We start from the raw sequence: 27,537 nt of genomic DNA on the forward strand, positions 1-27,537 counted from the left end.
GAGCAGTGGTGGCTGCCCCATCCCTGGAGATGTTCAAGGCCAGGTTGGATGGGGCTTGGAGCCCCTGATCCAGTGGGAGGTGTCCCTGCCCATGGCAGGGCTGGAACTGGATGGGCTTTGAGGTTCCTTCCAGCCCAAACTGTGCTGTTTTTCCACTGATGTGCCCTGGGGACACCAGCAGATATGGGTGAACTCTGCCTGAACAAAGGAATTTCTATTACAAAAGGAAAAACACCTTGCAACGTGTTTGTGGGTGGGAGTGAGCTGAGGAGCCGTGCTGGCAAGCAGCTCATTTGCTTCTGTGACATTCAAGCACATCTTTGCCCCAATCCAGCAGTGTCCAAGTGTCCAGCCTTGCCGGCAGAGCTGCACCACGGCAAGGGCTCATCCATCAGCTGGGTTTGCACTCAGACAGGGAAGGAGACTTTGGCCAGGGGAGAGGTCGTGTTTGCTAGAGGAGCTCCCAGTTCGACACCAGTTTGGACATGGGTAAGATGTCCCACTTGAACCGTCCCATGCTCAAGGTCAGCGTGCTGCAGGCTGGTGGATCATCCAGGTGCCTCCTCCTGCAGGGAAGTGCACAAGGAGCAGCATTCATAGACCTTTCTGGACCACAAGGACATGGGGCAGGGGGCATTAGAGAAGTGGAATGGAGAGTGTTGAGCAAGAGCAGACGTGCCTTGGAGCTGGTGCCTCCACAGGTGGATACAAAGACGCCTTTTTTGACCTTTAAGTTCAGCAAAGGATGTAGAGCAGGATCGGGGAAGGAACCCTGTCCCTGTCCCACATCCCCAGAAGGAATCAAGACCCTCAAACCACCACAAATTTCTGCCTTAGATGTCTGCCCCCAAAACACTGGGGAAGCTGTGTCTGAGCGTCGGGCTGTGTCCAGGTGGGTGCTCAGGATCCTCCTGCTGAGGGAGCTGGGGCAGGAGGTGGGTGCTGTGCTGCATCAGCCTCGCACACCCCTGGGGGAGGCCTCGCACCCCGGGGGTTGGCCCCGCTGGGGCAGATAACACCCCGCCACAGATAAAAGCGCAGGCACGGAGGGAGCTGCAGCGAGGACAGCAGATCGCAAGGTGAGAGCCTGGCCCATTGCTGCTGCTTTTGCTTATCGGGAGCTCTCGTTCCTGTCCCTTGGGTGGGGACCAGGGCTGTGGTTGGAGCATCCAGGTGAGGTCTGTGCTTCCTGCTGCTCATGCAATTGCTTTCCCCACCTTGCCCCAGCACCAAGCGTGGCTTGGGGAACAGCAAACTTGTGGCTGGACCACAGTGCAGGTGTTGCCGGAGCTCCGCCACAGGGGAAGGGTTCAGCTCAGTGGTTTGAGGTGGACCCCGGGCTGTCTTTGCCAGCAGCTCCGTGGTGGGTGCCAGGACATGAGCAGGAGCCACAGCCACAGCTCTGGGCTCCTTCTGATAAAGCTGAGTGCTTTGGAACAGCCTTGGGAGGTGAGTGGGTCAGCTTTGGACAAGAGGGGAGATCAAGATGAGATCTTAGGGGGAAATGTGTTCCTGTGAGGGTAGGGAGGCCCTGGCCCAGGTTGCCCAGAGCAGTGGTGGCTGCCCTATCCCTGGAGGGGTTCAAGGCCAGGTTGGATGGGGCTTGGAGCCCCTGATCCAGTGGGAGGTGTCCCTGCCCATGGCAGGGGTGGGACTGGATGGGCTTTGAGGTCCCTTCCAACCCAGACCACTCTGTGATTCGATGATGCCCATGTGTCCAAGGCCTCCCATGCTGCCCTGGCTGATCCCTCTTCCCCTCCGGCTGAATCAGCAGGGGCAGCTCTTCCAGCCCCAACCTCTCCCTGTGCACTCGAGCTGCCCGCCCACAGGGCTGCTGGATCCCCTGGCTGCTGCCCCATGTTGTCACCTCTGTCATCCCAGAGCAGTGTGTGGGGTCCCTCGAAAAGGCAGCTCCTTTTCCATGTGCCATGACAAGAACCTCCCAGGGAGCAAAGGAATTCTTGGGGACTGAAGCTTGGGACAGAGACACCTCAAGAACCCCCGTACCATGTGCTCTCAGCAGTGGGGGCACCGACCTTCCCAGTGCATCGCGACAGCCATGGCTTCTTGATTTTCTTCTCACGTTTCTTTGCAGCGATGAAGGCAGAATTCTTCCTAAGGCTACCGGTCCTCCTCAGCCTGCTCCACGCACCTCTGTCTTCTGGCTATGGTATTGTCCTTCTCGCAGGTTATGCACTTTTCTGTTCTGAGCAGAAGGAAGTTCAGTCTAGGAGAACATGAATTTATTGTCCTGCAAGCAGTAAATCCCTGCAGAGGTCTCAGAAGGAGCAGTAAGTTTGTATCTGCAGTGGCAGCAACCCTGGCTGTTCCAGGTTTTTAGCTTTATACCTGATTTCTTGAAACCACATTAAAGAATGGGTTGATGTCCAGAGCTGCTCCATCCCCATGGTTCAAGGTCTCCATCCCCACACACTGCAGCACAGCGAGTGAGAGCTGGGAGAGTGCAGCTCTGCCCTGGGGACCACGGGCAGCCCCTTCACTGCATTCCTGTGTCTTTTATGGAAGCTGAAACTGAACTCCTCGCTCCCCAGGGGATGATCCCTCTCAGAGTGAGGAATGAATTCTCATCTCTTTTTGAAGAGATCTCACTCCAGCTGCTGCAATGTTTGACGAACTGGGGGCTGTGGAGTTTGGGGATGGGCCAGTCACTTGGCTCTCACCCAGCCCTGAATCTCCACTCCAAAGCACACAGAGACCTCTGCCTGTCAACTTATGGTGTAAAATCCTTACAGAAAGCATATACCTGACCTCTCTTTTGTCTCTAATGATGGTCCAGGCAATAACTTTTCTCACACAGATTGTCAAAGAGGTGAACTTGGGGTTGATCAAGGAAGATATTTTAAAGAATCTGGGGAGAAAATTGAGATATTTATCCCCTTTGTGCTGATTTCTGGAGTCATCTTCTTCCCCAGGATCTGTAGGGAATGCTGTCACTCAGAAAAGCCCCCCAAGGGCTGTCCCGCCCCATTCTGTGACCCTCAGGCAGCAGACGCTGGGGACGTGATTTGTGTTTGGAACTCCCCAAGCAGGAGCGGGAGCAGGATGCTGCAGGGTGGACTGGGGAAACCAGGAGGGCAATGGGGCTGTGTATCCTTCAGCCTCGAGGTGTAGGGGGTTTATATGAGCTCTGACCAGTTGATGTCGTGGGGAAGGAACCAAACTCACCACAGCAGTATTGGCAACGGGGCTGTAACCCACCTGGGGTGAAAAGCAGGGAAGCAAAGGCAATAATGAGAAAAGAAAACAGAGGAGAGCTCTTAATGCTGAGCTCTCAATGCTTGCCATGGCAGCCAGTGGCGTCTGTGCAGGCTCTCTGAAGGCAACTCTGGCTGGAGATGTAGAAATAGGGTGAATCACATTAATTGGGGTTAAAGAAATAGCAACCGAAACGGCAGGCAGGGTGATGCCTCCATATCTGACAGTGGCTCTTTGAAGCCTCCACCAATGGAGACATCCTCTCCATGCCTGGGAGTGACTCTCAGGCCCCCCAGAAGGATGTGTGTGTGTACAGACACCCCTCTCTTGAGAGCAAGCAGCAGCCGTGCTGTGCCAATAGGGTGCTGGAGGCACGAGGAGACCCCAGTGGCAGCGCAGGGGACACTCCCGAGTGGCAGGCAGTGCTCTCACCTCTGCTTTTTACTTTCCCTCACCAAGACCTAGCAGAGGAGCTGTCAGACGTTTCCATCCTGAGCAGCGTGGATGAAGCCAAGCGGCTGGTGGATGCAGCCTACAAGCACACACGCGACCGGTGAGACTTGGGGCTGGGCTGCTCGTGCACGCTGGGTGCCCTGTGTGGCTGCTGCCAGATTGCCCTTCACTGCAGCTCCACTGGGGAAAGGCTTGGGTGGGAAGGGACCTCAAAGCCCATCCAGTTCCAACCCTGCCATGGGCAGGGACACCTCCCACTGGATCAGGGGCTCCAAGCCCCATCCAACCTGGCCTTGAACACCCCAAGGGATGGGGCAGCCACCACTGCTCTGGGCAGCCTGGGCCAGGGCCTCCCCATCCTCACAGCAAAACATTTCTCCCAAAAATCTCATCTCAATCTCCCCTCTCTCAGCTGAAAATGCCTTTTCCTATCCCTGGACTCCCTCACTTGAGCAGAGCAGGCAAGGGTGGGAGATGCTCCAGGAGCACAGTGGGCTGTAATCCATCATTTCTCCTTCACCCTCGTTTTACACATCTCCAGTCTGTTGGGTTACCAAGAGCTGTGATTCTGTCCCCCTCTGTGTCTGCCATGCCTCCCAGCTCAGGAGTCCTTGGCTCTTTTTATTCACTCAGGGATGTTCCAAGGAGGACTGGAGCTAGCAGAGGCTCCTGCTGACTTCTTGTGGTTCCCCCCTACGTAGGGAGCAAAGCACTGCAGGCTGCAGTGAGGATGTGTTGTGGGGTCTGACAGAAGAACCCAGGTTTTGCCACCATGGTTTCAGAGCCTATGGCTTCCTGCAAGCTCATACAGATCCTCCTTCAGTAGCCACTTCTGAAACCCCTTGTTGGCTTAGGGACCCCTCCATGTGAGTGCTCTTTGGGGCTCCAGCAACATTAAGACAAGGCAACTTGGAGCCATTTGGGACCTCTGGATGGAGAACAGCATCTGCAGATATTGATTGTCTGAAGAACACTTGAGTGAGGTTTCGTTGCCTCAGGGATGTTAAGACCTAAGATTTGGCTTCTGGCAGGTGGAGCTGGGCAACTTAAGAGATTTCCTTTCTGCAACTCACTCTGCTTCTCTGCCAAGGGTGGCAGAAGCAGCCCTGATCTATTGCAGCTACCATGCTGGGAGGTGGATGACTCTGTCTTTGCTGGCAGTTCAGACCAGTAACGTGCCAGAAGCGCTGGAGTGCCCGATGCTCAAGGCTGTAACCTGCACGAGTCTTGGCTTTGCCTCATTCCAGTCCTGTAGATCTTGTCTTATTCTTCCTTGCAGCATAAAAGAACACCTGCAGAATGATGCCCTGACCCCAGTAGAGCTCCTGGGGTATTTCAAACAGCCAGTGGCAGGGACTCGGGCTGCTGCTCGGGCTGCAGATTACATGGAAACTACACTGAGCCTCCTCAAGGAGAAGCTGCGCGGGGCTGTGAGGGGGGACTTCAATGTCACAGGTAGGGAACTCGCTTTGCTGGTGGGAAGGAAGAGGAGGAAGGTGAGTAGCTTGGTCACTGGGGCTTTGTGGGGCTTCAGAGAAGAAGATGAAAGGGGGGTCTCATGGGCCACGACTCCCACCCTGCTGCAGTGAGGCAAAGAGGAGTAGTTTTACTGTGCTCTTTTTCCATCTTAAGAAATTATTTGGAGGTTTATCAGTTAATGAAAGAGCTTTGAGTGCTTCCCTGGTTCTCTCTGTAGTGCAGTGGTTGATGTACCAACGGGTCAAAGCTTGTAAAGGCTTTGCTAGATAATATTCTTTTGCTTGAGCAGGGAATGAGCAAACATAGAGAATGTGGCTCACATTCTCAGCCCCAAGGTGAGCAGTTTTTCTGGCAGACTTCAGCTGGCAGTAGTCAAAGTCAATGGAATCACAGAATCATGGAATAGTTTGGGTTGGAAGGGACCTCAAAGCTCATCCAGTCCCACCCCTGCCATGGGCAGGGACACCTCCCACTGGATCAGGGGCTCCAAGCCCCATCCAACCTGGCCTTGAACCCCTCCAGGGATGGGGCAGCCACCACTGCTCTGGGCAACCTGGGCCAGGGCCTCCCCACCCTCACAGCAAAACATTTCTCCTTAAGATCTCATTTCAATCTCCCTTCTTGCAGCTCAAAACTGTTCCCCCTTGTCCTCTCCCTGCCCTCCCTGATCCAGAGCCCCTCCCCAGCTTTCCTGGAGCCCCTTTCAGCTCTGGAAGCTGCTCTAAGGTCTTCCCACAGCCTTCTCCTCTCCAGGCTGAACAACCCAAACTCTCTCTGCCTGGCCTCAGATGGGGAGTGCTCCAGCGCTCTGGAACATTCCCTGCCAGATTGTTCTGCTCCAGGAACAGGACACTGTGAGAAAGGCACAAATAGAGAATGAGAACACGGCAATGTGAAAGGACATTTCAGATTGTGTCTTCGTGCAGCGATGTCCTCCATGAGGTGGCAGTCCTGGCCAGACCGTTGTGCTGAGAGCAGAAGACAAGTTAGGAGCAGTTAAGAGAAAGCGTTCAGGGAGGCACAGGGCTCCTGTCACATGAAGATGAACTCATGGGGGTGCCCAGCATTCCAGCAAAACACTGACAGGCCAAGATACACACACCACAGGGTGCTCCAGCATCACTCCAGTGTGGGGTGAGTGGGAAGGGGGAGACAGGACTCCAATACCTCTCCAGAGCCTTGCCAGAAAACCTCACTGCCTCCTCATCCTTCAGCTCAGGAGGCAGCAGTGGCTTCTTAAACCATGCTGTGACCCAAACTGTGAGTGGCAGCAGTGACCGGGAAACCCCAAGGGACTCAGGAGTGGAAGCAGCCGTAGCTGCCAAGTCTTGGATGGGCAAACTCAACCAGTTGTCTCCCACCCGTGGGGAAGCACGCACGGTGGGAATGCGAAGTCTGTGTCCCCTCACGCTTCCCATCCCTTCATGCTGCCCAGCCAGGATCCTGTCGTGCTGCCCAGCCCCCTGATGGTTTCTTCTCCAGGCACCAGTGATGCACACTGATGGCTGCTTCACAGCAAAATGCTTATAACACAGCACTAGGGTAACTGTAGCTCTTAGCAATTGATGGGAGTGAGAAAAAAGGAGAGTAAAAGAAGATAAAAGGATCACTAATGCAATCATTCAGCTGCTGCAGGCCACCATATAATTATAAATAAGATCTGACCACACCTTTGTTGGGTTTAATGCTTTCCAAACAAGCAAATACAAAGCCCTTGTCTAGAAAGCATCCTCAGCACAGCTTTGAGTAGGAAGTCCTTAAACAGCTGCCCCTTGTGCTCTCCTGGTTGATATTGTGAGAAGAAACTGTTTCAAGGGAGCAAGAAGGAAAACTCCCTCAGCCCCAGCAGGGCCAGGATGTTCCTTTGTGTTCATGCTCTGTTGTTACCTGGCAGACTTGCTCACAGTGGCACAGCTGGAGAGGATTTTCAAGGCAAGCGGATGTGACCAACAGGAGAAGAAAATGACTTGTGATGCTTCTGGCCAGTACCGGACGATCACAGGCGAGTGCAACAACAGGTGAGCGGCTGTGGCATCAGGAGGGAGGACAGAAGGGTCCATCTAGACCCATGTCCTCAAAGATGATCCATGTAGGATGCCTTCTTTAGAGTTTTACACCCCACAGTGTTGTTTCCTAGATGTGCAGGGGTGCGATTACAGTTGTGTGGTCCATGAGCTGGCTCTTTGGCCAAAATGTAAATGGCTCTGTGTTGGGGACTGACCCTCCAGCCCAGGATGCACCTTTCTGCTTTCTCCTGGCATCGCCTGCCTCTGGCCCTTCGCAGGGTCTCAAAGTGCTTCCTGACCCAAAGCCATCCAGGACCATGATCTCACCATCTCCATGTTGGCCAGGCACATGGGCCGGGAGAGAGCACTTTGTGCTTGGCCTGTGTTTGGACCTGCCTGGAGGGGCAGGACTGTAATGTGGGATATGAAAGTGATTTCTCAGCATATCCAGAGCTTTCTCAGTGTAAGGAAAGGAAAGCTTAGCTAAAGAATGGAGTAGTTTAAAAGGGACAATATAGAGCATTCCCCATCCCTTCTCTATTTCCAAGAACCTGGTCAGCAGAGCATCTCCTGAAAGCACTTCAGGTGCAAGAAGCAGCTCAGACAAATCTGCCTGCTTTAGCCTTCAGGTATCTCTCTCTACAAGAAGTCAGGAGACTTCCTCCTCCCCTTTTCAAAAGTGGTGGGTTTATTCAGGAGATCTGAGCTCTGGGGTGAGGATGGATCACTTATACCTGAACAAGACCCTGAAGCCCCGGAGAAGGTGGGCTCGGCAGTGCCCTGTGCTCTGTGTCCTTCCATTGTTTGGCCCCAGGCAGTTACAGCTGCAGGGTAGGACAGGCAACAAGAGAACACATCACAGAATCCCAGAATCATAGACTCGTGTAATGGTGACCTCAAAGCCCATCCAGTCCCACCCCTGCCGTGGGCAGGGACACCTCCCACTGGATCAGAGGCTCCAAGCCCCATCCAACCTGGCCTTGAACCCCTCCAGGGATGGGGCAGCCACCCCTGCTCTGGGCAACCTGGGCCAGGGCCTCCTCACCCTCACAGAAAAACATTTCTCCCTAAGATCTCATCTCAATCTCCCCTCTTGCAGCTCAAAATCATTCCCCTCATTCTCTCCCTGCCCTCCCTGACCAGGAGCCCCTCCCCAGCTTTCCTGGAGCCCCTTTCAGCACTGGAAGCTGCTCTAAGGTCTCCTCACAGCCTTCTCTTCTCCAGGCTGAACAACCCCAACTTTCTCAGCCTGGCCTCATGTGGGAGTTTCTCCATCCCTCGGATCATCTCTGTGGCCTCCTCTGGACTCCCTCTAACAGCTCCGTGTCCTCCTGTGCTGAGGACTCCAGAACTTACACATGTACTCCAAAATTAAATATGTTATTAGTTTAATTAAGTCTTTAACAGTATGATCAAAGTCTAATAACCACTTAGTCCATTACAGCATAGTAACACTCATAATCCCAGTCATTCCATTTCTATTAAAGTTCACTGTGAAGACCATGATATGAACAGGCACAAATCTCTACCCCTTTTCTCAGCCACTAAGCTCTCGCCTTCATTTTTCACCCATGACCTGGTGTTGAAGGCCCTTCTTCAGGCTGGATGACCCAAGGAGTCACCAGCAACCTGACTTCTTGCCTGGGAGAAATGGAGGCTTGGTGTTCATTATCATAATTGCTGTTATTTTTAAACTTGAGGCTCGTTGCTGGCGCTTGGCAACACCAAGACCAAAAGGCCAGAGTGCTGCAGCAGCTCCCCAAAACTTGGACATTGCTGTGTCATCCCATCTAAGGATCGTATCTCTCTCTCCGTATCCATGAGCCCTTGGCCCTGTGGGTCCTCTGGCCACTTATAGTTCGCTGTTCTTCCATTTTCTCCGACAGGAGGTACCCATCTCTAGGAGCTTCAAACAGAGCCCTGGTCAGATGGTTGCCAGCAGAATATGAAGACGGTGTGTCAATCCCCCATGGGTGGACGGAAGGAAAGCGTTCCTCTGGATTTCCCTTCCCACTGGTAATGTTTATATCAGTGATCTGAAACTCCACCATCAGGGTTTAGTGCTGGGACAGATCACAGGTGCCAAAGTGCACGTCCACCACCTGGCAGGGGGCGGGTCAGGAGGAGGAAGTTAAGTTGACCAACTTCAGGGTGGTCATATGAGGCTGCCCATGGTGATCTAGTAGAAATGCTTTCACATTTCCTTGCTTTCAGGAAAAGAAAAGGAAAATTGATCCTATTTCTGCAGAAGTGTGTAGCAAACCCGCACTGTTGGAGTGGGTCCAGAGGAGGATACAAAGATGATCTGAGGGCTGGAACACAGCCCATACGAGAACAGGCTGAGAGAATTGAGGTTGTTCAGCCTGGAGAAAACAAGACTCAGAGGAGACCTTATAGCAACCTTCCAGTACATGAAGGGGGATACAAGGAAGCTGGGGAGGGACAGGATGAGGGACAATGGCTTTAAATTGGAGAGGGGTGGATTTAGACTGACGTAAGGAGGAAATTCTTCCCAATGAGGGTGGGGAGGCTCTGGCCCAGGTTGCCCAGAGCAGTGGTGGCTGCCCCATCCCTGGAGGGGTTCAAGGCCAGGTTGGATGGGGCTTGCAGCTCCTGATCCAGTGGGAGGTGTCCCTGCCCATGACACAGGGTTGGAACTGGGTGGGCTTTTAAGGTCCCTTCCAACCCAAACCATTCTATGGTTCTAAACAAAACAATGTGCAGTTCTGTTAAATGAAGTGCATTTAAGACAAAATCATTTACTCTCCTCTCTTGATTTGGTTTGTGGAAGCTGCTTGTCTCCTGACAAGTAATGTGTCCCAGGATAAAAAGAACCAGTGGATCCCTAGAACGAAACGTATCCAGCAAGAAATTCCATGTGTGGGTCCAAGGATGAGATGATCAGTTTGAGGGATGGCTCTTGTGGTGACTGGAGGGGAGCAGGAACATTGGGAAGCAGCTTCTGATCACTTGGGCTTTGTGCAACAACAGCACTAAGGAGGAGCTCGGGAATTTTTTGGCTTGTGTGCCTCATGCTCATGTTTTCCCTCTATTCCTAACTCTGTTCTACAGCACAGAGACAGGGCTTGAACAGAGATTTGACCACGTTCACTGTAGTAATTCATGAAGGAAGAACTGGTGGGAGGGATTGTGATGGATGGAGAAGAGATGAGAAGAGGGATTTAGAAGAGTGTCCTGCTGCAAGAGATTTACTGAGAAAACCTTTCGTAACTCCCAAAGATCTTTTTTTTTTCCACTCTTCTTTTTCAAAACAGTCTTTTAAAACCATTTGCCTCCCTTTCCCAGGCTCCTGCTGAGATGCTTCCATGCATCCATCAAGGGATGATCTTGGCCTTGATGCTCAGAAACCTGACTGAAGCCAGAAGAGTACAATGCTCAGCAAAGGGGGCACTCAGAGATGCCTTCCAACTCCAACAGAGATTTGGTCTTATTCCTGTGAAGTATAAGGAATTCATGCTTGGTGGATTTTTGCTAATGAACCTCCAGACTGATGCACTCATTCACACAAGCGATTTCCTAACACACGTGTTCTGCTTTCATCCTCTGCAGGTTCGAAAAGTTTCAAACGAGATTGTCCGCTTCCCCGCTGAGCAGCTCAGGCTGGACCAGCAGAGATCACTCATGTTCATGCAGTGGGGCCAGTTTATTGACCATGACCTGGATTTCAGTCCGGACACCCCAGCCAGAGTCACCTTCAGGGGCAAGGTGGACTGTGAAACCAGCTGTGTCAAGGAGCCCCCTTGCTTTCCCATCAAGGTACAGCCAGGCTGCTTCTTGCAGGGAATGGTAGGAGAGGGCAGCTTAGCTCAGCCAGGAGATGTTGGTGGTTCTCACTGTCCTTGGCCATGGAGGGACATCCTTCCAGATCATGCCAAAGGGGTCAGACTGCTCTCTGTAAGGTGGTGGTGCTGAGTCCCAGGAGCTGTCCCAGATGTCAGGCATAGTCACAACCCGTCTTCCCCTCATTTTCTAACCATTTACCTGTCTCCCTTAACGATGTGGTACGGTGCAAAGGCAACACAGGTGATGTCTGAATTATAGTGAGTGTGTCAGAGACAAGAGCTGAGGGGTGTCAATACCTCAGAAATTCCTTGCCCATTTGATGATTAAATGCTCAGCAGAGGGCGAGGAAGTGATGAGTATCTCAACAGTGACGAGGAAGAGCAGAGAAGGGATCATGCCCCGGGACTTGGTGCTGGTAAGGCCGCACCTCAAATCCTGGCTTCAGTTTTGGGCCCCTCACTAGACTCCAAAATGAGACAGGAACACCTGAGCCTTTAAGATTCAATCCAATATGCGTATATTTGGGGGAAAATGTTTAGCTATTCGTAGGGACTTCACAGAATCTCCAGGCTTTCAGGGATATCTGGGTCTTGGATGGATCAATCTGACCCTTCATATCTGGGGTTCATGACAGATGTCCACGCTCCCTAGCATGGGGACTGTCTTTGAAGTGTCTCCCACCTGCCTTTTCTTACAGTTGCAGAATCACAGTGCAGTTTCTGCACCCCTGAAGTGGGGATGAAATGTTCATTTGTCTTCCTGCAGATCCCACGTGATGACCCACGAATTAAATGCAGAAAAGATTGCCTTCCTTTCTCTCGCTCAGCTGCTGTTTGCTCCAGTGGCAGAGCAACTCGAGAACAGATCAATGCACTCACCTCCTTTCTCGATGGCAGCATGGTGTACGGCAGTGAGGTGCCTTTGGCCAACAAACTGAGGGATCGGACCAACCAGCTGGGCTTGCTGGCTGTTAACCGCAATTTCACCGATCATGGGAGAGAGTACATGCCCTTTGACAGCGCGGCGAAAGACCCCTGCCTTTTAGTCAGCAAGGGAGTTAAAATCCCTTGCTTTCTTGCAGGTACGTTGGGTGTTCCAGCACGAACAACTCCACCGCTCCAGATCATTTCTTGAATTCATAGAATCATGGAATGGTTTGGGTTGGAAGGGACCTCAAAGCCCAGTCAGTTCCAACCCCTGCCATGGGCAGGGACACCTCCCACTGGATCAGGGGCTCCAAGCCCCATCCAACCTGGCCTTGAACCCCTCCAGGGATGGAACAGCCACCACTGCTCTGGGCAACCTGGGCCAGGGCCTCCCCACCCTCACAGCAAAACATTTCTGCCTAAGATCTCATCTTAATCTCCCCTCTTCCAGCTCAAGACCATTCCCACAGAGGGACTATTCATAAAGGCTTGTGGTGATAAGATGAGGGGGAATGGGTATAAACTGGATAGGGGCAGATTTAGGTTAGACATTAGGAAGAATTTCTTCACTATGTGAGTGGTGAGACACTGGAACAGGTTACCAAAGGAGGTTGTGGGTGCTCTGTCCCTGGAGGTTTTTAAGGCCAGGTTGGATGAGGCCTTGGGTAACCTGATATAGTGGGATGTCCCTGCCCATGGCAGATGGTCTTTAAAGTCCCTTCCAACCCTAACTATTCTGATTCTATGATTTCCCTTCATCCTCTCCCTGCACTTCCTGATCCAGAGCCCCTCCCCAGCTTTCCTGGAGCCCTTTTCAATACTGGAAGCTGCTCTAAGGTTTCCTCATAGCCTTCTCTTCTCCAGGCTGAACAACCCCATCTCTCTCCATGGTCCTTAGACATCACCAGGACCGAGCAGTGGAACCAGTGGGAGAGCTCTGTTTGGTATCATCCTCCAGCACCTTAGAAAATCTCTGGGTGTTTTATGTTTCCTTTGGCCTCTCTTATCTGTCCATTGGTCCAATCCATTGCTCCACGTCTTCAACTGTTTCCCCAGGTCACTCCTCAGGGAGGAACACGACCAAACACAGGTGCCCAGTGAGAAGCAGAATGGGCAGGCGTGCCAGATTCTTCCTAGAGTCAGGTCCCAGCCTCCGGGACTCTCTGTCCCAGAGGTGATGGTGCAGTTGCTCTTCCATAGCTGGATACATCAATGAGTTTATAGTGAACGGCTCAGGCTGGCTCAGAATCTCCTTTGAAAGTTCCGTATCTTATTTGTGACTTTTCCGGTTCCTGAGAACTGGGGAGATTTTACGTGTGCAGTTGCGTAACGGGGCTCAGCAATTTCCTACTGGAGCTCTTTTGGAAGCTCTGGGTGGATGCCTTCTGCTCAAGGAGACCTCACAGAGCTTTTTTTGTTTGTCCTTCTGCAATCTCTTACAGACTGCCTTTCACGATCAATGAAAAGGGCTCTGTGCTGAGCACAAGGGCAAATCCGTCTATTTACTATGGGACTCGGGGACTAAATGTGCTGTGTGTACTTTTCTCTGAGTGCCTCTTTATTCTGTCATCACCTGCTTGCTCTTGGGTTTCCTGCCCTAGATGTTTGAAGCAGGATTTAATATTTCATAGCAATGACCTTTGTAATATATTCCTTCAAGTTGTGACTCATGTTGCTCTTACTCGCCACAGCGCTCGATTGTGGCTATCAACATCAGCATTCTGCTTAGGAAACTGCACACTCTCCTAGGTGGAAAACTGTTTGGATGGCCAGGCCCAGAGAGCTGGGGTAAATGGAGTTAACTCCAGCTGGATGCCGGTCACGAGTGATGTCCCCCAGGGCTCAGTGCTGGGTCCAGCCCTGTTCAATGTCTTTATCAATGACCTGGATGAAGGCATCGAGTGCTCCCTTAGCAAGTTTGCGGACGACACTAAGCTGGGTGGAAGTGTCGATCTGCTGGAGGGTCGGGAGGCTCCAAAGGGATACGAACAGGCTGGACCGCTGGGCAGAGTCCAATGGGATGAGGTTTAACAAGGCCAAATGCCGGGTCCTGCACTTGGGGCACAACAACCCTGAGCAGCTACAGACTAGGAGAAGTCTGGCTGGAAAGCTGCCTGAAGGAGAGGGACCTGGGTGTGTTGGTTGACAGCGACTGAACATGAGCCAGCAGTGGCCCAGGTGGCCAAGAAGGCCAATGGCATCTTGGCTTGGATCAGAAACGGTGTGGCCAGCAGGTCCAGGGAGGTTCTTCTCCCTCTGGACTCAGCACTGGTGAGACCGCTCCTCGAATCCTGTGTTCAGTTCTGGGCCCCTCACCACAAGGAGGATGTTGAGGCTCTGGAGAGAGTCCAGAGAAGAGCAACGAAGCCGGTGAAGGGGTTGGAGAACAGGCCTTATGAGGAATGGCTGAGAGAGCTGGGGTTGTTTAGCCTGGAGAAGAGGAGGCTGAGGGGAGACCTTATTGCTCTCTCCAACTACCTGAAAGGAGAGGAGGGAGCTGGGCTCTTCTCCCAAGTGACAGGGGACAGAACGAGAGGAAATGGCCTCAAGCTCTGCCAGGGGAGTTTTAGGCTGGACATCAGAAAGAAATTTTTCACAGAAAGGGTCATCAGGCACTGGAACAAGCTGCCCACGGAGGTGATTGAGTCACCATCCCTGGAAGTATTTAAAAGATGGGTAGACAAGGTGCTCAGGGACATGGTAAACCACTAAAGTGGCAGATTGGAATGGTTGGACTCGATGATCCAAGAGGTTTTTTCCAACCTGGTGATTCTGAGATTCTATAATCTTGCTTTGGCTGTAGTTTCAGCTGGTTTCGAGGATGCCTTTGGACTTGCAGAGCTCCTTTGGCCATCCTGAGTGCCTGCTGCCCATTTTCAGTTCTCTCTTGAGCTGTGAGACTGTCTCTCTGATACTGGAGTCTGGAGAGCACCAGCTCTTATTTAAAAATTATTCATTTAATTGTCCTAGCCCTTATTTGAAAAAAAATCTTCCCTATCCCTCTGCGATGCTGAGCAGAACAATGGTGGCATATTGGCTTCTACTTCCTCAGCAGAAATGTGGGGATTCACTGGTGCTTTTCAACCCTCAGGGCCCAGAACCTGTTTTCATAAAATTACAGAATAGTTTGACTTTAAAGATCATCTAATTCCAACCCCCCTGCCGTGGGCAGGGACACCTCCCACTGGATCAGGGGCTCCAAGCCCCATCCAACCTGGCCTTGAACCCCTCCAGGGATGGGGCAGCCACCACTGCTCTGGGCAACCTGGGCCAGGGCCTCCCCACCCTCACAAAAAAGCATTTCCCCCCAAGGTCTCATCTCAATCTCCCCTCTTGCAGCTCAAAACTGTTCCCCTTGCCCTCTCCCTGCCCTCTCTGATCCAGAGCCCCTCCCCAGATTTCCTGGAGCCCCTTTCAGTACTGGAAGCTCCTCTAAGGTCTCCCCACAGCCTTCTCTTCTCCAGGCTGAACAACCCCAACTCTCTCAGCCTGGCCTCATACAGAAGGTTCTCCAGCCCTCAGATCATCTCTGTGGCCTCCTCTGGACTTGATCCAGGAGATCCATGTCCTCCCTGAGCTAAGGACTCCAGAACTGGACACAGGGCTCCAGGTGGGGGTCTCAGGAGAGCAGATGGGCAAAATCACCTCCCTTGACTTGCTGGTCCCACTGCTTTGGATGCAGCTCAGGATAACTGCCCTGCCCAGGTTTCCTTCTTCTCCTGTGTTTTTCTCAGCCATCTTCTTCAGGATGCAGATATTGATACAACTAACCATTTCTCTGTGTGTGCTTCCTCATGTGGTATTTGGCTGCTTCCATTAGGAGCAGCCAAGCCTCACAGGTCACTGACACTACAACTCTGCCTGCTTGCTCACAGGTGACTCTCGAGCAAATGAGATGCTGGGGCTGACGTGCATGCACACACTCTTTGTGCGGGAGCACAACCGCCTGGCGAGACAGCTGAAGAGACTAAATCCTCACTGGTGTGGAGAGAAGTTGTACCAGGAGGCACGGAAGATCCTGGGTGCCATGATCCAGGTACCAGCCACAATGTCATATGTCCTGTCTCTGATGCCTTGTCTTGCTGTCTCCCAGCGTTGATGTGGTGGGCTTTGTTGGTGCGGGGTGTCCAAAGAGTGCAATATTGCAGGATGCAAATGTCCACATTCTTTCCATCAGCCCCTTTAGTGCAAAATAAATCCCTCAGACATACCTGAAATAACAAGGACAGAAGGGTCTCCTTGAATCATTGATGTCCCTCTGCTGTTAAACTTCCAGATTGTTTGATGTTTTTTTATGTGCACATTTTTGTGTGAGAAACAGGGGGACAGAAATGTCAGAGAAGTTTTTCTAATCAGTGTTTGCTACAGGATAAAAATGGTATTGGAGATTTGGACTAAAATTCCTCTTGGTGTTGAGCTTCCTCAAGAAGACCCCTGTGCTGGCGGGTGCAAGCAGCCATGGTGTTCCATGCCCTTCAGGACTGTGCTGCACCCCAGGCTTCACCCTGGATGAGATCCTAGGGTCACAGAAATATTCCTGTGCTTGAAAGGGACCACTCCAGAGGTTTGGAGCTGGACAAGCCTCAAGGCCAATGAGGTTTCATAGCCAACAGAAAATTCTGACTCCTATGAGAGAAGAAATGGGATTTCCAAAGGCAAAACTTAGCCATACCTATCTGGAAGCTATCTTGTGAGCTGGTTCAACTTACACACACACATGAAAGAAGCAGGAATATCAAAAGTTTTAAGTTTTTTAAATGGTCCATTTGAATGTTATAGTACTGTTGAATAAATGTGTTGGGTGAGACAACATGGAGAAACGCAAACGCCTGCATTGAAAGCATTATGTCCATCATCATATTGAGATCAATGGTTTCATCTTGCAGTTCTCAGACAATGAAGACATCTTCACCTTCTGAAAAATAATTTGACTTTTCAAAATTGTATTGTGCAGCCTCCTCAATGTCCTAAGGAGATGCAAGAGCAGTGTTGGATACCTCTGCTATGAGGACAAACACAGCTGCCCGTGGGTGCTGATGTCACCTGTGCCAACACCACTGACTTTTTCTCTGCCATCTGAAGCATGTAGGGTGGGAGGGAGGAGGAACTGCAGCTCTGTCTGGCTTCTCCCATAGGACAGAGAATGCTTGGGAAGATCTGTCAAGCTCTGACTTGCCAGACTGTCGAGACAGGGAGGAGCCCGTCTGGGGACACCTGAGTGCCAGGTGCTTGGCAGCAACAAGCGGATGATCCTGGTGCATGTTGTGCGTCCCAGAGCATGTTATGGTGGGCAAGTGCAGAAGAGTACTTGCACCAAGGCTCTAGGGCTGAAGAAACAGAACTGTCACTCAACAGCGTCAGAAAGGACCCTCACCAGATTGCCAGAGCAGCTGGGTGATGGTCCAAAGAGATGAAAAAAGTATAGTACCTGTGGAGTCCTCTGCTCCACAGCTGTGCTAGCAAAATTTCCTGCACAAATCCCATCAGAGAAGTTCAGTGTGACAGCACCTGCTGTCTGAGGCATGAACAATAACTTTGCTTCTAAATAAACTGATGGCCAAGCAATTAATGATTCAAACTTTCCTTGTTTTCCCCTAGATTATAACCTACAGGGACTACCTGCCTCTTCTGTTGGGAAGCAGCTTCCAGAAACTGATTCCGCGCTACCAGGGCTACAATGAGTCTGTGGACCCTCGAATAGCTAATGTCTTCACCCTGGCTTTTCGTTTTGCTCATGCTTCCGTTCCCCCAACTGTTGGCCGCTTAAATGAGATTTACAAGCCCATAGGTCCCAAAATTCCACTCAGAAATGCCTTCTTTGCTGTCTGGAGGATTGTGAAAGAAGGTAAAGCCTTTCTTGCACCTTTGCAGTGTAAGTTTATTTCATCCAGTCTTTTCTGCCCTCTCTGGACAAGCTCCTGCTTCAGCTAAACTTCAAAGCAGTTGGCATTAAATATGTTAAATGACCATTATACTCAGCCAGAATTTTTCCCAGCATAGCTGATCTCTGCAGCCAAATGCATCTTATTACAAAGGAGTCTGGTTGCTTAATTGCTGTATTCTCTAATTGATTCTCTTGTAGGAGAAGGTTCTAATTAAATATAAGCTGCATTCAGCTTTCCTGAGCCTCCTACAGACACACTTCCCACCTTGCCCTGCTCACAAGTCTCTGTGTACCCACTGCAGGTGGCATTGACCCCTTTCTCCGGAACCTGATTGTCAGTCAGGCCAAGCTGATGACCCAGCAGCAAATGGTTGTGGATGACCTCCGGGATCACATGTTTGAGCAGGTTGAAAGGATTGGGTTTGATTTGCCGGCACTTAACATGCAACGTGGCAGAGATCATGGCCTTGCAGGTGAGTTGGCTGTGGAAGCAGAGCTCCAAGTGGAAAGCAGGCACTCTTGTGATTGAACATTGAGCAACATCTCCAGCCTGTGAGTGGCTGAACCTGCTCCTTCCCAAAGCATTTCATTGTTTCTGTGCTATCGTAGGTAAGTGAGTAAGAGTTTGAACAATGGAATCGGAGACTGGGTGTAGCTGGAGGAGAAACATGGAGGCACATGGGGCATTGCACAGACCAGAGTCAAGTGTGCAGGAAATGACTCATTTGTATTGTTTTGAAACAGGAAAACTGGGAAAGTAGTTCAGCAACAACTTTGCAGGAGTGGAATTGGGGCCAGAAGTCCCCCATAGCTTTTCCCAGGCCCCTGTAGTGGTCCAGCCCAGGCAGAGGTGACTAGAAGAGTAGGTCACAATACCTGAAGAAAATTTCATTGTAATTTCTCTGTAAAAGCAGTGTCCCAGAAAGAAAAGCATGTTACTATCACTGTCAGGGATCTGCAAGATGCAAAACCAGTGTGATGGCATTGCAAGATGCTCTTGAGAAATAGCTTGTTGATAGCATTTACAACTGCCTCTAGGTCTGTTGCTGTCTAACAGAGTTATTAGGTTGATGTGTCTGGAGCTACTGTGTCAGTAACAGCCTGAAAGACACAATAGGGCTCCCTTAGAGACCATGGTGAGAAACACACACTATTCATGAGTTTTAAGTCCAGACAGAGGCTTTGCAGCTTATCCAGGTGTATAGTCAGCTCACAGAATTGCTCTGCCTTTGCTGTAAGAGAAAACTGCGATTTTCATAGAATCATAGAATCATGGAATGGTTTGGGTTGGAAGGGACCTTAAAAGTCCACCCAGTTCCAACCCTGTGCTATGGGCAGGGACACCTCCCACTGGATCAGGGGCTCCAAGCCCCATCCAACCTGGCCTTCAAACCCTCCAGGGATGGGGCAGCCACCCCTGCTCTGGGCAACCTGGGCCAGGGCCTCCCCACCAAAATATTTCCTCCCTAAGATCTTATCTCCATCTCCCTTCTTGCATCGCAAAACCATTCTCCTCATCATATCCCTGCACTCTCTGATCCAGAGCCCCTCCCTAGCTTTCCTGTAGGCCCCATTGTCCAGTGAATCTTGTCCAGATCCATTTTCAGTGAAGACAACGTCAGTGAGTTTTGTGAGGATCTCTCTCCTGTGGCTCTGCCTGAAGGCAACTGAGACTGTATGACCCCTGAGCTCCCTTAGGGTCCCATGGTCACAGCCCTTCAGCATGCCCAGCCCTTCTGGCTCTGCGCTGCAGCTTCAGCAGGGCATGGGTCTCCCAGAGCTCCTCAATCACATCACTAGGAGGTTGTTTGAGATCCAGCGTGGCTCCAGAGCCCGTGCACAGGCACCTGCATTGCTGCTGAGAGGAACAGCAAAATGTAGCTCAAAGGTTGTGGAGCAACTCCCATGGGCAGGGATCACTTGCAAAGACATGGCCCTTCCACAGAGAACACTGAAATGCCAGGCAGAAAGAACTTGCTCGGGACGGGTGGAAAGTGAATTGCATTAAGAGAAACACAGAAAAATTCAGAAAATGGTTTAAAACTTATTGGGAATCTTCCTGTGCCCCAGCTTTGGGGGAAGAGAGGGTAAAGTCTTTCCAGGAGAGGAAAACACATTCCTGACCTCTGTTTGCTCTGATACCAAACTCCTTGCAGGTTATAGTTCTTGGAGACGATTCTGTGGGCTCTCACAACCTTCTGGACTGAAGTCACTTGCTAAAGTGTTGAGGAATGTTAATCTAGCGAAGAAGTTCCTACGGCTGTATGGGACACCAAAGAACATAGACATTTGGATCGGGGCGCTTGCAGAGCCCTTTGTGAAGGGAGGCAGAGTTGGGCCTCTCATGGCTTGTCTCATCGGCACCCAGTTCAGGAATGTTCGTGATGGGGACAGGTAAGAGAGGAGCTGGGTACGCACACCCCAAAGGACAGGAGGAGACTGGGGTTTATGCAGATTTCTTTATGCAGATCTGGAGACTGTTCCAGCTGGATTTGGCTTTTTTTGTAATACGCTTCCAAATGGTCCTTTCTGCTTCTGGTGATGTTCTTGTCTAGATCTATCATGGCTGAGATCCTAAGCTGAAGTCACTTTCCAGCCAGGTGTTTTCACCCTCAGCCCATTCACCACTCATGCAAATACAATTGTCCTTCTCCATGCTAACAGTTCACACCCAGTGTGAATGTTTGAGCTCTTTTCCTCCTTCAGATAAGGGGTTTCAAGGAGGCCCGTGTTACTGAGTGCTCAAACAGCAGCTTAACAAGAAAACCAGGTACAGCTCTGAGGGTGGGAAAACCAAGATCTAGATGGATTGACTTCAACAGTTAGAATAAAAGCCATGAGGTTTAATCACCCTAAATAGCTTGCACTGCCAGAAGATTCTCACCATCTCTTGATGCAGTGGCTGGTGCTTTGGGTAGTTTTGGAAACCTATATGCAGACCAAGGGATGATGCTGAAGGACCAACACACTTTCAGGCTTTACAAGGTGTAAAATAAATCATTTCCTCTCTTTTGATTAAGTCCCAGCTCAGCCCGAGCTGCTTCCCTGTCCCCAGCAGCATCCCTGGTCTCTCTCTGTGGTGGCTCCTTCTGGGCTGCTGTGCTGGGCACAATTCAAGCACCTGTCCAGCCTCCCACCTCACGGGTTTGCGATGCACAGCCTTGCATCAGTGCAGTGTCTTGTGCACTTTGCAGGGGTCTAAGAGATTATTTTTCACTACTTCTCCTCTCCATCCCAGTTCTGAATTGGAACACTGTAGTCTGACATGGATCAGTATTTGGGCTTCACTCAAACCAGGGGTTGGCTGGGTTGGGGTTTGTTGCCAGCCAAAACCATTTGAGCAGTGCTGTGTTTTCAACATAAGTGAAATCCTCCTCCTCCTTGAGTTTGCTGGGGGGTGTCAGTGCCCCATTTTAAGCTGTATTTCTGAAGCAAGGTCCCTGCACTGGCTACAAATATCACCTGAAAATGGGATCATGACCAATGTTTCTGGAAAAGTATGGGGCACTCAAAGGCAAACATTCCACTGCTCATCCTGAAATGATATGCATAGAACCATAGAATCATGGAATCGTTAAGACTGGAAAAGACCTCTAAGATCAAGTCCAACCACCACCATAACCCCACCATGCCTACCAAGCCACGTCCCCAAATGCCACAGCCATGTGTTTTTTTGAACTCCTCCCAGGATGGAGACTCCACCACGTCCTTGGGCAGCCTCTTCCGGCATTTCACTGCTCTTTCAGTAAAGAAATTTTCCTAGCATGCAATCTAAACCTCCCCTGGTGCAACTTGAGGCCATTTCCTCTCATCCTATTGCTTGTTACTTGGTAGAAGAGTTATTATGGCAGAGTGCAAGAACCCATTTTCTTTATTTCCTGGCCAAGCAGGAGAGTCCTGTGTTTGGGTAAGGCTAGCTGGAACTAAAACCGTTCTGCACAATTCGTTTCATCCACTGGTCCTTTCATGTAAATTAAGTTTCACCTTGGAGTGGAAAAGCACAAAACTGCATCCAGTCAACATTTAAGCAAAAAGAATCCAAGATGTCGCTGCCTTTAGCATTTCCTTTATTTCACAGCATGAATGGTTTCAACTACAGAGCTCTGAAAACAGAGCTGATCCTTCCTTTAAGATGTAATTAGTACAGTACAGAGGCCCGTCCTTGAATAACAGCAACATGAGATTTAAAGTATAATTCAGGAAAACTTTCATAACAAGGACAGCAGCAAGATGGGCCCTGACCAACAGGGTGGGGTTCAACAAAGCCAAGTGCCGGGTCCTGCACCTGGGACACCGCAAACCCATCAATATTCCAGGCTTGGGGAAGAGCCGCATGGAAAATGACCTGGGGGTGCTGGTCAACAGAGGCTGAGCACGAGCCACAGTGGCGCAGGTGGCCAAGGAGGCCAGCAGCATCCTGGCTGGATCAGCCATAGGGTGGGCAGCAGGAGCAGGGCAGGGATCGTCCCCCTGCACTCAGCACCGGTGAGGCGGCAACCTCCAATCCTGGGTTCAGTTTTGGGCCCCACACTCCAAGAAGAACATTGAGGCGCTGGAGCATGTCCAGAGGAAGGAACGGAGCTGGGGAGTCTGGAACCCTGGGATTTTGGGAGCAGCTGAGGGTGCTGGGGCTGTTTAGCCTGGAGAAGAGGAGGCTGAGGGGAGACCTCATTGCTCTCTGCAGCTCCTGGAAGGGAGGTTGTGGTGAGGTGCATGTTGGGGTCTTCTTGGTAACAAGTGACAGGACAAGAGGAAATGGCCTCGAGTTGTGCCAGGGGAGGTTTAGACTGGATATCAGGAACAATTTCTTTACTGAAAGGGTCCTCAGGCACTGGCAGGGGCCACTCAGGGCAGCAGAGGAGTCCCATCCATGGAGGGGTTTAAAATTAACTGATGGATGATGTGCTCAAAGATATGGTTTAGTAGTGGACGGGTATAGCTGGATATGATGATCTCAGAGGTCTTTTCCAACCCAACAATTCTATGATTCTGAGATATGCATTCACCACCAAGAAGCTGCCAGTCTCCAACTGAGGGCAGGGATTATCAAATCCCAACCATTATTTTAACCTACAAAAGGCTATAAGAAAAGAGATTTTCCTGTAAATGAGAAGATTTGGAAATACCAAGAGCTGCATAGCAAGCAAGACAAGAGGTAAGTAAAAGTAAGACAGAGAGTACGTACAGGGCTGGTTCCAGCATGGCACTCGTTGGGATCAACGCACAGCCTGTGTTCAAGATGTGCTGACTCTTCTATTTGAAGTAGGTGCTTGTGCCTCATTTGAGAGAAAGCAGGGCAAGCCTTTAATTTAATTGCATCTTTCTTATATGTCCTTGGCAGAAAAGCAATTTAAGTTATCCAGCTGGTGAGTCAGGGCAATTAAATTAAATTAAATTGGTTCTTGGCAAAAGAAATTATATTGGTGCTAATGAGCAATTATGTCGCAGGCGTCTGGAATGTGAAGAAGCCAGAACGGAAAAATCTGTTATGTCTTCTTTCTCTTACAGGTTTTGGTGGGAGAACAGTGGGGTTTTCACTCCGCAGCAGCGCTCTTCACTGGCCAAAATCTCCTTGTCACGAATAATATGTGACAACACCAACATCTGTAAAGTGCCAAAGCAAATCTTCCAGGCCAACGGGAATCCTTGGTGCTTCGTGAGCTGCAGCCACATCCCAAAGCTGGACCTCAGAGCCTGGATGTCAAAGAGCACTGAAGAAATTACAGAGCAAGGTATGAGCTTTAAACAGCCAAAGATGTGAGACAACCAGAGCCTGAGACTGTAGAACAGAGCTGCCTAGCACAGGGCTGAGTACGTGCATTGGGTACACACCTCGCACGCATCCCACCAGGTGCCCTGTGAGGAGTTCCCCTAGCACGCAGGGGCACTGTCATTGCAAGACCAAGCTAAGTGCATTGCTCTGGGAGTTTTCTGATGAACAGGCTTCTCAGTTCAGTTCTTCACTGTTGATGCCCCTGCTTTTCTGTGTGGGAAGCGATGCCTGGGTCAGGGAGGCTGATCTGTCTGTCTGTCTGTCTAGATGGTTGCTGTGCCTTTAGACAGCTCTGAGCAGGCTGTATGTTCATCCTGGTAGGCTCAAAGCAGCTCTGCCCTTGAACAGAAATTCCCACTTGACGGAAGATGTAGTGGAGTTTGACTCCTGCTAGGAAGGGGTTTGCCTATATTTGCAGTACTTCCCTCAGCTGCCTTCACGTTTTGTAAAGTCCTTGAGGTTTAATGCTTTTCTTCCAAAACACTCTCCTGGGAAGGAGACATAGGTGAGAGTGTCTCTGCCCTGGGAGAGGCAGCTGCTTCAGTGCCTCAAGGCCATCCCATTTCCTAAGAAAACATTGTCTTTCCTCTGCTCTGATGGTCAGATCCTGCCATGCTCTTGTGACACCATCCAGGCTGCGAGAAGGAGCACAGCTCTGTAGCTACCAGCAGCCATTAGGAGCTCAGACAGCTCCGGGTGCAGTCAGCTCCCGCTTTCCATGAGGATGGTCCAGTACGTTCTCCGCAGGGCTCTGGGGCATCAGCTTCAGTGGGAGGCAGGACACAACCATAAATGCCATCTTCATGGTGCCAGGAAAAGGGAGACTTGTAGGATCTTGTAGCCAAGGAAGAATCCCTGGAGGCCTTCAGAGGAATCAGGATTGGTACCAGAGTTACTGATCCCTCTTTTCCAGCTTAACCTATGGAAATAAATCAAACAGGATAACAGGGAACTATGGTACATCCATTTCTCTTTCGTTAACACATTGCTTTTTATGTCCTGTAGAAGAAACATCTGGTGACATCTAATGCTGAGCACTGAGGATTCCCCAGAAACCTGGACTTGGGCAGCTGCTGAGATGGAACCTTTTTCCTTTACAGTGCACATGCTTTTATTGCCTGAAATGTTTAGCCATGATTGCTGTCATTTGCTTAATTTAGTTTACATGAAACCTTTTCAGTGAGATGGAGTCCAACTCTAAAAGAACATCACTGAAACATGTCCCAGCTCTGCAAATCGCTCCATATCCCAAAGCAAAGCAGAATGAGTTATCCAGAGGCTGCCTCCCAACCAGACCGACTGCTGGCTTAAGCAATTCCACATACACTGAGTGTCAGTGAGCTTTACTGTCAAAAACATGGCTTGTACCCTCCTTTCAAAGTTCCCAGCCTACACTGAAAGAGATCAGAACAGTGCACCCTCTGCTTGTTGTTGCTCTCAATATTCTTGTTTAAAACAAGAACATACTTCAGTTTGCAGTGAAAATCTACTCACTTCATGGTGCCTTTGAGTGAAACAAGAGCTGCCATGCACCTCAGACTTATTGAAAATGCCTTGTTTGAGGTTTTGCTTGAATATGGAATGAAGAAATTTTCTACACGGAAGAAAGCTGTTTTCTCACAAAGTTTTTGCCCTTAGCCCAGAATGCCTAAGGCATCATTCAGTGTGATAGAAATCCAGGACAAATTATTCCAGCAGCCTGGCATAAGCCAGAGGGAGTTACCCTGGGCCGTGGTGTTGCTGGAATGTATCCTGGAAAAGGTAATCTTAGAATGGTTTGAGCTGGAAGGGACCTTAAAGCCCATCCAGTTCCAACCCCCTGCCATGGGCAGGGACACCTCCCACTGGATCAGGGGCTCCAAGCCCCATCCAACCTGGCCTTGAGCCTCTCCAGGGATGGGGCAGCCACCCCTGCTCTGGGCAACCTGGGCCAGGGCCTCCCCTCCCTCACAAAAAAACCATTTCTCTCTAAGATCTAAACTGTTGCCCTCATCATCCCTGCCCTCCCTGGTCAAGAGCCCCTCCCCAGCTTTTCTGGAGCCCCTTTCAGAACTGGAAGGCTGCTGGAACAGAACAGTCTGAACAGACAAGGAAGTAAAACCTAATCTTGTCTTTCTCCCCTCAATATTTTTTTCTTGAAGGGGATCCAAACCATTTTCTCTTTGCTCTGCAGTTTGCTCTGTTATGGTTATCAATCAATAAATTGCAATTTTGAACTGAGGCCAAATTGTTCCTTAGGCTTTGTGAAAGGTGTAAAGCTACAGGTGAGTGGAGGGTGGTAATGAGTTCTGTATGGGGATATCAGACAAAGCAGGTCAAAGAAACTGTATTTTTAATGAAAGAAGGTGCTACAGTCTAACCCATGTTTTTGTTTTGATTTGCACTATGAAATATCCCACAGAGAAGGTGTGTGGTGCAGGATTTAGTTCCAATAAAAATCTTGACATCTCTTCATCACCACCCCCGAAATGGGAAGGGTCTATGTGAGATCTTCAGAGCAAAAGAAGAGGCATAGATATCAGCTTCTGCCACTGTTCTATGAGTCTAGGAGTACACTTCACTTAAGTGGAGGCCCACAAAGGCGATCAGTGAGCTGGAGCACAGGATGTACAAAGAAAGGCTGAGGAAGCTTGATATGCTCTGTCTGGAGAAGAGAAGGGGAGAAGGCAGTGATTTTTTTCAGTCTTCAGCTCTTCAAAAGCACACAATGACACAATAAGAGCTACCAGACACAGGCTGCAACAAGGGAAATTCCCATTAAACTAACAAAACCACTCTTCCCTATGATAGTGGTGTAATGTGGACACAGAGACCATAGAACCAGGGCGATCTCCATCCTTGAAGAGGCTCCAAACTTACCTAGACAAGGCCCTGAGCAAGTTAAACTGGCTTTGGAGTTAACGCTGCTCTGAGTAGCTGGTTGGATTGTAGATCTCTAGGGGTCCCTTCCTGCCTTGATTTTTCTGTGACTTACAGTGATGAAGTGATTTCTTTCCCAGCCCACAGCTCACCTGGAGCTCACCTGGCTGTACTGAGTGCTACCCCCTTAGGTACAGGCCCCATAGTCAAGGTTCAATTCAAGCCTGGTACATTAGGTTTCTGTCAGGGCTTTCTGGACACCACAGCTTTTCTTGTAGAAACTCCTCTTCTCCTGTCATTATGAAAATTTTCAGCTATGTCTTTGTTCATCAGTAAGTATCCAACGCTAATCTGAACCTTGTAGAACAGAGTGATACGTGGATTCACCATGGAGCTGCTGCCAGAACAGGATAAATACAAATATCTCAGACCTGATGGCGTGTCTCTTATGCATTTATCCTGGAATCCCTCTGAAGTTTTTAATATCAGTGTTAATGGCTCTACTGAACTGAGCAGTAACTGCATACACTAGAGGAGTTCCCTTTTGCTCACCTTTTGAAGGCCAGGTGGCTGATGTGGTGCTTGGCACTGAGCATCCCAACACGTCACTTCTCATATCACAGAATGTCCAGAGTTGGAATGGACCCAAAAGGCTCATCAAGTCCAGCTCCTGTCCCTGCACAGGACACCCCAACATTCACACCGTGGGGCTGAGGGCTTTGGCCAAACCCTTCTGGAATATTGTCAGCCTTGGTGCCGTGACTGCTTCCCTGGGAGCTGTTCCAGAGCTCCACCACCCTCTGGGGGAAGAACCTTCTCCTCATGCCCAACCTAACCCTCCCCTGGCACAGCTCCCTGCCATTCTCTCGGCTCCTCTCCTTGGTCCCCAGAGAGAAGAGCTCAGCGCCTGCTCCTCCTCCTCCCTGTGTATGGAAGCTGCAGAGTGCAATGAGGTCTCCCCTCAGCCTCTTCTTCTCCAGGCTGAACAGATCCAGGGACTTCAGCCACTCCTCACACTCTTCCCCTCTAAAACCTTCCCCAGTTCCATGCTCTCCTTCAGATGCTTTCCAGCAGCTTTAGATCCTTTTTATCCTGTGTCACTCAGAACTGCCCCCAGTGCTCAAGGTGGGGCTGCCC

General features: G+C 50.4%; 1 protein-coding gene across 3 annotated transcripts; it reads left to right on the plus strand.

The window, feature by feature from the left end:
• Positions 1 to 3,686: 3,686 nt before the first annotated feature.
• LOC138729467 (myeloperoxidase-like) lies at positions 3,687 to 25,703 on the plus strand. 3 transcript variants are annotated; one of them, XM_069873713.1, is made up of 12 exons: positions 3,687 to 3,769; positions 4,949 to 5,124; positions 7,043 to 7,166; positions 9,041 to 9,170; positions 10,725 to 10,931; positions 11,724 to 12,039; positions 15,760 to 15,920; positions 17,483 to 17,729; positions 18,071 to 18,241; positions 19,925 to 20,162; positions 23,277 to 23,500; positions 24,547 to 25,703. In XM_069873713.1, the coding sequence occupies exons 2-12, from the start codon at positions 5,055 to 5,057 to the stop codon at positions 24,567 to 24,569; spliced, it is 1,911 nt and encodes a 636-aa protein (XP_069729814.1). In that variant the 5' UTR covers positions 3,687 to 3,769; positions 4,949 to 5,054; the 3' UTR covers positions 24,570 to 25,703. The 3 variants fall into 3 exon arrangements, with proteins under 3 accessions (XP_069729814.1, XP_069729815.1, XP_069729816.1); XM_069873714.1 differs by having other exon boundaries at positions 24,550 to 25,703; XM_069873715.1 differs by lacking the exon at positions 3,687 to 3,769 and having other exon boundaries at positions 5,064 to 5,165.
• The last annotated feature ends 1,834 nt before the right edge of the window (positions 25,704 to 27,537 follow it).

The sequence above is a fragment of the Phaenicophaeus curvirostris genome, chromosome 21, assembly GCF_032191515.1.
Source record: "Phaenicophaeus curvirostris isolate KB17595 chromosome 21, BPBGC_Pcur_1.0, whole genome shotgun sequence".
NCBI lineage: Eukaryota > Metazoa > Chordata > Aves > Cuculiformes > Cuculidae > Phaenicophaeus > Phaenicophaeus curvirostris.

Bases quoted from the DNA above. Each gene is read 5' to 3' on its own strand.
- LOC138729467 (XM_069873713.1), top strand. From the start codon at position 5,055: ATGGAAACTACACTGAGCCTCCTCAAGGAGAAGCTGCGCGGGGCTGTG. The intron at 20,163-23,276 runs GTAAGAGAGGAG...TTTCTCTTACAG, and splicing joins AATGTTCGTGATGGGGACAG to GTTTTGGTGGGAGAACAGTG. The intron at 23,501-24,546 runs GTATGAGCTTTA...TATGTCCTGTAG, and splicing joins TGAAGAAATTACAGAGCAAG to AAGAAACATCTGGTGACATC.